The sequence below is a fragment of the Thunnus maccoyii genome, chromosome 23, assembly GCF_910596095.1.
Source record: "Thunnus maccoyii chromosome 23, fThuMac1.1, whole genome shotgun sequence".
NCBI lineage: Eukaryota > Metazoa > Chordata > Actinopteri > Scombriformes > Scombridae > Thunnus > Thunnus maccoyii.
The window spans coordinates 10,266,572-10,277,726 of NC_056555.1; the positions used below are offsets into that span (position 1 = coordinate 10,266,572).

Sequence of the window (11,155 nt, forward strand, 5' to 3'; positions counted from 1 at the left end):
AAAAAAGAAAAAAGATACAGAAGTAGTTTATCGCGTTATTTCCGGTGTTGTAGTCTTTTCCACAGTCTGAGCCGTACTGGCTCCCCAGTCGAAAACTACAACTCCCAGCACCGCACAGAGTCTACCCATTGGGTGTTGTTGCAATGGTGGTGTCGGTGGGACATTGAATGACTTTGGCTCCATCACGAAATTAGCTGCTAAATTTTTTTTAATTCTCAAAAACGTGAGCATGGAGGCTCTTATTCCTGTTATAAACAAGCTTCAGGATGTGTTTAACACAGTGGGCGCGGATATTATACAGCTGCCGCAGATAGCAGTAGTGGGGACTCAGGTAAAATACTGTGATTGTGTGCATCTTGAGCGACTGTCATGCTAGCCTGATAACCTGAATGCATAAATAACGACAACATTATTAGAGGAGACATACTTGGAAGGCAACATTTACTACAATACTTCATATTCACTTACTAAAATGAATTTAGGCTACACGGAAGCAGCTCTGCATGTTTAGGTGGCCTGCTACAGACATTATTTGCAAAGTACTGGCAGTGGCAGTGAAGTCTATTTTGATCATCTCCAATCAGTCCTATTTTAAGATCCACAACCAGGTCATTGCTGAGTAAAAGACAGGTGCACAGCTCTACAGTATATCAGGGCCTTGTGTGTGAAATCAGTTTTGCATGATAAGGAAGTCCTTCCTGGTTTATCCCACATCTAACTCATGTCTTTATCTGTATTTTGTGTCTTCAGAGCAGTGGTAAGAGCTCTGTGCTGGAGAGCCTGGTGGGCAGGGACCTGCTGCCCCGTGGGACCGGCATCGTAACCAGGCGACCTCTCATCCTCCAGCTGGTCAACGTGGATCCTGGTGATGCTAGGAAGAATGATGACAGCGGTAGGCGCTAACATGCCTCTAATCTGAGCAGAGTTTCAGACCGATCGACTACCCCCCAGCAGTTTGTTTTGGGGTTCTTCCATCCACACACATCTATGGGGGGAACATGCCCATCATTTTTGATTTCCAGTTAATTAATATCCATTTGTGTTCTTTCTCTGTCACTGTCTGATCACTTGCAGATGCCAGGGTGTGAAAAAGCACTGTGCTTCATAAAGGTGCATTGCACAGGTGTCTTTACATGTAAATAACCCGAAGTAGCGTTCTAGTTCTGCTCCCTCCTTTACAACACTATAGCTGTCATTCTTGCTGCCAAACTCCTCAGACCAGTAACTATTGTCAGTCGTCCATGCTTAGTCGAGCCCTAACGTTAGCCTCCTGCTCAGAGTAGTTGTATTTTAACACCTGTGCTTTCCTACCTCAGGAATGCTAAGTGTAAACTCTGACACATACTGTTTTCTGGTGTTTCTCAGACAGAGAAGGTGAAGAGTGGGGGAAGTTTCTACACACCAAAAATAAGGTATGAATTTTTGTGATACAAAACATTTAATTAATACCATAAAGTCTTGCTGTTCTTAATAATGTTTTTGTCTTTGTGCAGATCTACACAGATTTCGATGAAATCAGGCAAGAAATTGAAAATGAAACAGAGCGAATATCAGGGAATAATAAGGTGAGACATGGATGGAGGATGAAGAGGTCTTTCTGTATGTTTTCTAATCTATAGATACCAGATTTACTGCACCACATGTGGCTTACATCCCTACTGTTAAGCAAGGAACTCAAAAATGACTGAATGACAAATCTATGACACATATTATTCCCATAAAACGTGTCTAGTATCAGTTTGCTTGCTGTCTGGTATGATAAACAACTCAACTACTTATAAAGCACTTTAAAAGAAGTTAACAGAATTGCTTTCCTACAAAACAATATGAGAAATTGTGATTAAGATGAAACACAATGAAACATTACATTTGCACAACCAAAAGCTGCAGATCATAAACAATGTAGGTGCTGATTTTCAATAGAGGTGCAGTTACCTTTGCTCTTCAGACAAGTGTATGGGATTGACAGAAGGATTTAGTTTGATGATTTGGTGATGTGGAGGAGAGCTGAAGTAATGAGATTTTAAATAATAAGATCATATTCAAAGCTATGTAAATAAAACAAAGGCAACTACAGCAGCAGCCAGTATGTTCCTTCTTTCTTTGCCAGTTAGGAGCCTAACTGCAAATTCTGGGTTAGCTTCAGGCAAACCAAGGATTAGTGACTAACACACATTATGTACAGAGAATTAAAATAATCTAGTCTCGATGAGATGAAAGCATACATAACATTTTTCCAAATCTAGGATGTGAGAAAAGCTTTCCTTCAGAAATAGCTCTGAGCTGAGAAAACTGGCTTTTACAACAGAGAGCGTATATGATTATGGAGTTTGAGGCCACAGTGGAAAATCACACCAACATTTTTGACATGTAGCTGAGGGCTCGAGGTGTCTGGAGAACTTCATCTTATAGCATCTTATATCCTGCAGGTGCTTGAAGGGTGATTCAGAGAAAACTTTGGGTTATTTGCATAACTCCAGTTGTCTGAGTAGCATGAGTGAGTGTCTCAGAGCGGGAACTGTGTTAGCTACCTGCTTGGAAGTCAGAACACTCCCAGCAGACCTGAATTAGCATTCTAGTTTTGTTCCCTCCTTCACAACATTATACCTTGCTGCCTTCTTCCCCACACCAGTTACTATTGTCAGGCGTCAACCATGTTTGCTTTACTTTTCGTCCTCCCGTAGCCATGCTAGGCCAGCCATAGAGGACACCTATCCCAAGTTTGTGCCTCCTATGTTTTAGTGTTACATTCAAAACACAGTGTTTCTCCAAAAGATCAATACCTAGGGATGTTAGTAAAACTCAGAAGGTCATTTAACAACACTCACTGCTGTTCTGAATGTATTTCCAGAATCCCCAAATACCTTCTAAACATCTGAATGAAGAAATATTCCTTCTGCTGGATGAAAAAAAAAGATTTTTAACACATTTCTGTTTCCTAATCCAAATAAAGACGGAGGCTACCTGGATAGGAAACACAGTTGAAACTTATAAAACAGATCAAACCTCATTTATTTTCAATATGCAGCAAACTGAATTTTAGAAAAGTCTTTGAGGAATTTCTTCAGAACAGTGATGAGTGTTGTTAAATGACCTTGCAGGTTTTTCAAACATCACTGGGTTTTTATCTTTCGGAAAAAATTACTTAGCTCCATGACTGGAATGTAACTCTCACACATTAGAGGCACAAAGCGGGGCTAAGAGACAGCCAGCTTAGCAAAAACAGCCTCAAGAGAACTGAAATATTACCTAAAGTATTGTTATTATCATTGGAATTGACAGTCAGTAGAACAAAAAAAAAAAAGATTGTGCTCTGCGGAAATGATTTTTAAATGTTTTTTTTTTTTTAACTTCTGTTCTTTAAAACAGTACTGTGCTGTTCAATACACAGTGTGCATCTATTCTTTCTTATTCGTCTGCAGGGAATTAGTGATGAACCCATTCATCTGAAGATATTTTCTCCTCACGTTGTCAACCTCACACTGGTGGATCTGCCAGGAATCACTAAGGTAATACATGCCGCACTCCCCACTTCCTACTCCTCAAGATAAGGCTTTGATCATCTCAGACCCCTCAGGAAATTTGTTATACAACACTTCCTTTTTTAAAAGATACAACTATTCATTAAAAAACACACAAAAAGCCTAAAAAGCAAGATATGCCTGGTCACTGGTGTTAATATCCCAGTCTGGTTGGTGCTTTTGTGTATTAGATATTTGTAGACTGCAGGGAATTATTAACTCAGGCTTGATGCTTCTAAACCGTGTACCATCAAAGCCCGAGTGTACGCAGGCTTTGATTCCAGCCTCATTAGTTCCTCCCCTCCGGTTGAACATGTGTTAATTTGAGAAATCCCCAGCTACGGTTTCTAACGAATCAAATTGAGATGTACTGTGTCTTTTCTTTAACTGGTACTGTTCCCTTCAGGTGCCCGTGGGTGATCAGCCTAAGGACATCGAGGTTCAGATTAGAGATTTAATCCTGAAGCACATCTCTAACCCTAACTGCATCATCCTGGCTGTCACGGCCGCTAACACAGACATGGCCACCTCAGAGGCCCTCAAGGTGGCCCGGGAGGTTGACCCTGACGGTAAGAAAAACTAAAACTAGATATTTTCCAAAACTATTATGACAGTTTGATTTTTTTCCCACTATTGGGAGTACACTTTTACAGAACAGAACACAGTTTAAGTGTTAATCAACCTTTATTTGCTGACTTTTTACCATTTATTTTGACACAAACTGAACTTTCTGAACCAATGCGGCTCACCAGGCCGGAGGACCCTGGCTGTGGTGACCAAGCTGGACCTTATGGACGCTGGCACTGATGCTATGGATGTGCTGATGGGCAGAGTCATTCCTGTCAAACTGGGCCTCATTGGAGTAGTCAACAGGTCTGTAAAACAACAGTCATTGTACAATAAATACTATGAAATAATCCATTATTCACAATGAAGATGAGTGTGTAATAATAGAGATAGGTGGTAGAGATGAGTGCACTGTTGGTACATGGTGGCTGATATATCAGTGTGTGTTGTTTATCCTTTATCACCGTATCACATTGTGGGATGTTTCTAATATAAGTTAGATGAAATGACAGTTATGAATAATGTAAGATGGTCTTCTGTATATCCTGACATTTATTTTTATTTTCCTTATGCCCAGCATTAAATATCAGTGTTGTGTTGTATTTGGACTTTTAGGAGTCAGTTGGACATCAACAATAAGAAGACTGTTGCTGATGCTATTCGGGATGAACATGCTTTCCTGCAGAAGAAATATCCATCTCTTGCCAATAGAAACGGAACCAAATACCTGGCAAGAACCCTCAACAGGTAAATGAATATTAGCATGACAAATTCTCATGCTTCTCTTGGTGAGAACCATTTTAAAATCCCAGTATCAAAAAAAGAAAAGAAAAGAAAGAAATCAACACTTTGAAAAATAGACAAGAAAAAAAAAACATATTTTCATCATGTTTGTGCCTCTGTACATCTGTTTCAGTTTCACTTAGACCAGTTACGACTTTTTGATAGTAAACTCCAAAGAATTACCTTTCAGAAGAGACCAGGACCTGTAATTAGAAGAGTTTATGAATAATACGTGTTTTATTATGAGTATGTCATTTTCAGAGCGGTGCTTGTTAAGTCGTTTTAATTGAATGAATGAGTCTGCAGTCTGGATAGGTAGAATTCCCTGTGTGAACCACATACTTGCAGCCTTTTGTAATGAAAAAAGAATATCTAATTCTTAATTTTTCCAGGTTAGTCAGTGCACAAAGAGTAAGACACAGATATATTTATACTGCGTGTATGGACATGTTACCAGGGCAACATCATCTGTCAACATCAGTGACTGTCAGAAGCAGCCCTGGTCAGCCATCAGAGAAATTGCTGTTGTCTTGTTATTTAAAAAAAACAAATATTTAGCTTGACAATGCAGAGCTCAGAATCTAATTTGACATATCTGCATACAAACAGAACCCTCTGCCCTTTAATATCACAATGTCAGGTTACTGATGCATCACATCCGGGACTGTCTCCCTGAGCTGAAGACACGGATCAACGTACTGGCAGCCCAGTACCAGTCCCTGCTCAGCAGCTACGGCGAACCAGTCGAAGACCAAAGTGCCACCTTGCTCCAGCTCATCACCAAGTTCGCCACAGAGTACTGCAACACCATCGAGGGCACGGCCAAATACATCGAGACGGCAGAACTGTGAGTTCCAGTGCCGGTGCACGGCCACATGGTGATGCTGTTGAGCCAGCTCAGTGAAAATGAGCAAAACAACTGCATTGGTTTCATCATTTAATATGATACAACTTGTAAGTTGAGGCACGCACAGCCTCTGTGAAGGAAAAGCTGACAGGAGAGTACACCACAGGGTTCACACGCCAACTAATATCCCCCTGCTGCTATTTTTCAGGTGCGGTGGAGCCAGAATTTGTTACATATTCCACGAGACTTTTGGCAGAACATTGGAGTCAGTGGATCCTCTGGGAGGACTCAGCACCATAGATATTCTAACAGCCATAAGGAATGCAACAGTGAGTGTTGGTGCATTATGTAAACATGACATCATTAGGGACACTAAAGTTTCTCCTACCAACGATGTTCTGTTGCTTTTGGTGTTTGCTCACGTAACAAAAGTTCTTCTGGGTAATCGATAACCTCCTACCTCTCCTCCTCTACATCAGGGCCCACGTCCATCCTTGTTTGTGCCCGAGGTTTCCTTCGAGCTGTTGGTGAAGAAGCAGGTGAAACGCCTGGAGGAGCCCAGTTTGCGTTGCGTGGAGCTGGTCCACGAGGAGATGCAGCGGATCATCCAGCACTGCAGCAACTACAGCACACAGGCAATCAACTCCGCTCACATCTCCTCAGTCAAAGAAAGGACCATGTGTATTTATCTTTCCCTGTCACGCAGACTTCCATATTCATGTTGTTTTTGTCCTGCAGGAGCTGCAGAGATTCCCTAAGCTGCATGAGGCCATTGTGGAAGTCGTCACCTCCCTCCTGAGGAAGAGGCTGCCCATCACAAATGAGATGGTACCATCACATTTATCTCCTTTTTTGTATGCATGCTTTCATGTCCGGAAGTCAACATCTTTTAGGTTGCAGTGCTTTATTGAGAACTTTTAATTTGAATACTGGTTTGATGACTTTGATTGTCCTTTTTTTCCTGTATTAGGTTCATAACTTGGTTGCAATTGAGCTGGCCTACATCAACACAAAGCACCCAGACTTCGCAGATGCTTGTGGGGTCATGAATAACAATATAGAGGTCTGTACTCACAACAAAATGTCCCCAAAATACAGATATTTTTCTGGCAGAATAAAGAGACAAGATAGGATACTGTAGGTAGGAGAGGCATTATATGTATTGATGAATAATTATTTAAGTATATAAAAAGTATGAAATGTATGGAAGCAAATAAAAGCTGTAAGTATCAGAATTTATAAACCTGACCTTAATTTTTCAGGGCAGAATTCGAGAAGCTGTAATACAGAATTTGTGAAACCAGAAAAAAAATACAAATAAAACTTTAAATAACCGCTTGGGATATTTAAGAGAGGAATTCAAACCACATAAATTCAAACAGATATTTCATTTCATTACACCTTTGCTTCTACAGGGATGCCAGAAACTTTATTCTAGGTAATTGCATTTTATTATGCAGGAACCAACTTGTGTATCATTACGTTCTGTAATTTTTTTTCTTTTGAAAAGTTGGGATTTATACATGTTACACACAAAAAATATCAGGCTCTGTGGAAGAGGAGATACATGTAGATATAAAGGGCTCATTCTAAGGTAACGAAAACACAAGATTCCTATTTTCGGGTGATAGTTCACCAATTAAAACATACTTATGAATATTATATTCCATTTCTGCCTAGTCCATTCAGCTAGATGCCACTAAATCCTACACACTGCACCTTTAAATGATGAAATGTGCTTTTAATTACCAGAGTGGTTGGTAGAGCTTAAAGCATTTTCTTTGAAAAGTAGAGTAACTTCTTTCAGCGTGTGATTTCCAGTAAAAGATCTTACATACTTTCCTAGGATGTGTTGGAGTTTTAATAATTTTGCCAACATCTGTTTTTGTGTGTTCTTAGGAGCAAAGGAGAAACAGGATGAGAGAGCTGCCCACTGCAGTACCCAGGGATAAGGTAAAAGAAATACCACTATTCTGAAATCTAACACAGTGTGTTATAATATCGAGTTGCAGTCTGCAGCGTCCCCAGTATAAAGGCCACTTACGCAGTGTTAATTGCAGGATGAGGATCTGTGAACCAAATGCTTCGGATAGTTTCCATCGAGGAATTTTATCCCACATCTTCTCTCTCCTTCTCAGAAAGTCCCCTCTCCTCCTCTCAAATGACTTTCGACTGCCAACCTCCTTTCCTCTGTCTTTCCACATTTCTTCTCAGTGCTTTTTTTTTTTTTTTCTCTCTCTCCATCCCCACTCTCATATTCCTGCTAGTCTGCTGGCCCAACTGTGGTTTCTGGCGAGCCCCCTGCGTCTGGAGCAGTCATGGACGGTGCCAAGGTGGGCACATACGCAGCTCGCTGGCTCTGTGCCTTGCTGGCTGTGGGGCTGGTGATGGAGCATGGATGGATGGATGGATGGATGGATGGATGGATGGATGGATGGGCATGGGCTGCTGGCATGCACTCTGATCTTTGTCTGCTGATGCTGTGCTCTTGTTTCGCTCTTCCTCAGCCTGTGTGGACATGCACTAACAACCGTTGTGTTTTCTGCAGAGTCTGTTTTCCCCAAAGTTGGTCCACCTGTCTCAGAGAAAATACCTTCTCCTCCCTCTATTTTCTTTTCCAACCTCTTGACGCTTTGGTTGCCTCGTCTATTTTTACTTAGATTATAGGAGTTGTTTTATGATGGATTTTCTAACCGCTGTGCACCATCTATCCGAGCTGCTCTGAGCTCTACTCCTCTAAAAATGCATATTTTAGAGGAGTGACAATGGTTACTGCCGTGCCTATCATGTCTTCAGTTTAACTGGTGCATTAATAGTTGAGTTCACTTCCATTCTCTGAGAGCAGTGGAGGAGTCCATCCAATTTTATCTCCAAAAAAAGAAATTTAATTCTGTCAGTGGCTTTACTGTGCTCAGTTATGAATGTTTCTTTTTTTATGCACTCGCCTGCATATGATCCTGTCAGGGTTATTATGCTACATACCCTAACCGTCCTGTCCCTGTGAACCCTAATGACAAGTGAAAGTTTGGGCCCTGGTTGATGTGGTAAGGGTTCAAATTTCTTCGTTTCTGATTTGGTCATGTTTATGGCTCCGTAGGCCCCAGCAGCAGGGCCCCAAGGTGAGCAGGACGGCACAGGGAACTGGAGGGGGATGCTGAAGAAAGGAGAGGAGGCCCCAGGCTCGGGACCCGGAAGCCCCCTTAAAGGAGCTGTCAACCTCCTCGATGTGGTAACTCAATCAGTTTCACTCATTTGGGAGATTAGGAGTATTTTTCATTGAACGACTAATTAAAACACTCTCTCCCCTCACCTCAAGCCCGTGCCAGTTGCCAGGAAGCTGTCGTCACGTGAGCAGCGGGACTGTGAGGTCATCGAGCGCCTTATCAAGTCGTACTTCCTTATCGTGCGCAAGAACATCCAGGACAGGTAGGCAGCTCGCTCTTCTGGATATGGAGGAGGATATGTCTGGTGATATTCAATATTTTTTAATTGTAAACAACAACAAGGAATTGATCCTCCTAACAAGTGTCTGTATAGCTAAACCTCCAAAAACACACACACAGTATCCTGCTGCTGCTGTAAATACTCACTAGTGCACCAAATATATATCAATCTGCAACTGAAAATAGTCCCCAACAAATAGCCTTTTTCCTCCTGCTTGAGTAATGTTTGCTAAAAACTACATTGCCAAACTGTTTTAGAAAATTGCTAGACTTTTTTTTTTTTTTAAACTGAAAGATTTACATTTTCAATAGAAACCAATGGCCTTGGGGCTGAGTGCCACACACAGTCTGGGGAAGTTGGAAAGAACTGAGCGATGGACTAACACATTGTTGATTTGAGTCATTTCGTGAGATTTGTTTACAATTAGAGAAGTAGAGGTTTCTCCTCTGAAAGAGGAAAACAAATGGGGTTTTTTGCCGTATTGTTTGGGTGTAGGTCCCCCTAGAGCTCAATAGAGTTAAACACCTCACATTAAACTCGTAGCTCGTACTTAAACAGCTCGATACTTAAACAGGTGCAGCCACCTGGTGGGTCAAACCAAAGCCCCTCCATCTGGGGGACAACACAATCACCAGGCCATCTTGCCGCCTTGTTCTCAACCATCTGTTCGCTCTGTTTCCTCTCCCTCTTTCACAGCGTGCCGAAGGCAGTGATGCACTTCCTGGTCAACCATGTGAAGGACAGCCTCCAGAGCGAGCTTGTTGGCCAGCTGTATAAATCTGGCCTCCTCAATGATTTGCTGACTGAGTCGGAGGATATGGCCCAGCGGCGCAAGGAGGCCGCCGACATGCTACAGGTAACAGACCCCCACCTTGTAGTCTGCTGTGTTTCCCCGATGAGTTGAGGTTCTTTTGGTCATTTCAGTGCATGTTTTTTTTTTAATCTTGTCCGCAGGCGTTGCAGAAAGCCAGCCAGGTGATCGCAGAGATTAGGGAGACACATCTGTGGTGAAAAATCAACAATGGGAGCTGAACCTGATCTTGTTGGTCTGTTATCTCCTCATCATGCACTCATCATGTCTAAACTTGAAGATTTGGATTAGCATCCATTAAAAAAAAATGCACTGTTATGATCCCTGCCCCAAACGTAGGTATCATATTGGCTCACAGCTACCTGAAAGAAATGTAAGTTAATTGAAGTCTTTATTTAAAATACTCCTTAAATATGCTTTTGTGTCATCTACAGTATAGTATGACAATGCACTGCCTCTGTAAGTTAATGTTCAAGATAAGACTTTAGAAACTGTAGTTGCCACCCAAGGCTCCTGGAGGAGATGGTGAGTGCAGCCAGAGGTAAAGCACTTCTCATTTTGACAGATTGTGGTTAACCAGTATGGAAATGGACTTTGGTGTGAAGCAGAAATGAAAGTTTTGATGCTATTTTGGCAGCTCCACAAAGCCTTCTGCAAATGTTTTGGCTCCAGGTTATATAAAATCATAAAACATTATTCATCCCCTCATCTGCAACCTTTTCATTTAGGAATAGCTGTCGTGTCAGAAACCATGGAACCTCAAAAGTCATAGTGTAACAATACAGCAGGGATTGCTTCATTGAATTGAAAAGACATAAGCTGACTCGCAGCACCACAGTCCTGTGTACATACTCCATCACTTTGATTTTTGCACTGTTGTCACCACACTGTACTCTATAGAAAGTCCTGACACTGTAATGCCACCAGAATCTTTATTTATTAATGTGTTATTTAAGTGTGCGGTTAGTGTCATGAGCACTATTGCAGCTTACTGCAGTAGATGATTTAATTATGTTTACATATCGCTGCCTACATGTGAAATTTATGGTGCACTGTGGTTCTCTGTGTATGGTTCCCAAAAGAAAGAATAAATAGAGGTATTTTATTGCCACCTGATTGATTTGGATTCATTTGTTCTCAAGCTGACAAATAATAATAAATAATCCAAGTGGGGATTGCTGG

At 41.5% G+C, this 11,155-nt stretch overlaps 1 protein-coding gene across 1 annotated transcript; it reads left to right on the top strand.

Moving 5' to 3' along the window:
- Nucleotides 1-91: 91 nt before the first annotated feature.
- Nucleotides 92-11,089, top strand: LOC121890527 (dynamin-1-like protein). Its single transcript, XM_042402868.1, has 18 exons — nucleotides 92-331; nucleotides 751-892; nucleotides 1,366-1,412; nucleotides 1,494-1,565; nucleotides 3,423-3,509; nucleotides 3,928-4,090; nucleotides 4,274-4,394; nucleotides 4,704-4,835; nucleotides 5,512-5,718; nucleotides 5,927-6,047; nucleotides 6,198-6,353; nucleotides 6,457-6,546; nucleotides 6,689-6,781; nucleotides 7,618-7,671; nucleotides 8,816-8,947; nucleotides 9,035-9,144; nucleotides 9,859-10,018; nucleotides 10,117-11,089. The coding sequence occupies exons 1-18, from the start codon at nucleotides 230-232 to the stop codon at nucleotides 10,171-10,173; spliced, it is 2,046 nt and encodes a 681-aa protein (XP_042258802.1). The 5' UTR covers nucleotides 92-229; the 3' UTR covers nucleotides 10,174-11,089.
- The last annotated feature ends 66 nt before the right edge of the window (nucleotides 11,090-11,155 follow it).

Excerpts from the sequence above, each read along its gene's own strand:
- LOC121890527 (XM_042402868.1), top strand. The coding sequence starts at position 230 with ATGGAGGCTCTTATTCCTGTTATAAACAAGCTTCAGGATGTGTTTAAC. Across the intron at positions 8,948-9,034 it reads CTGTCAACCTCCTCGATGTG|CCCGTGCCAGTTGCCAGGAA; the intron begins GTAACTCAATCA and ends CCTCACCTCAAG. Across the intron at positions 9,145-9,858 it reads CGCAAGAACATCCAGGACAG|CGTGCCGAAGGCAGTGATGC; the intron begins GTAGGCAGCTCG and ends CCTCTTTCACAG.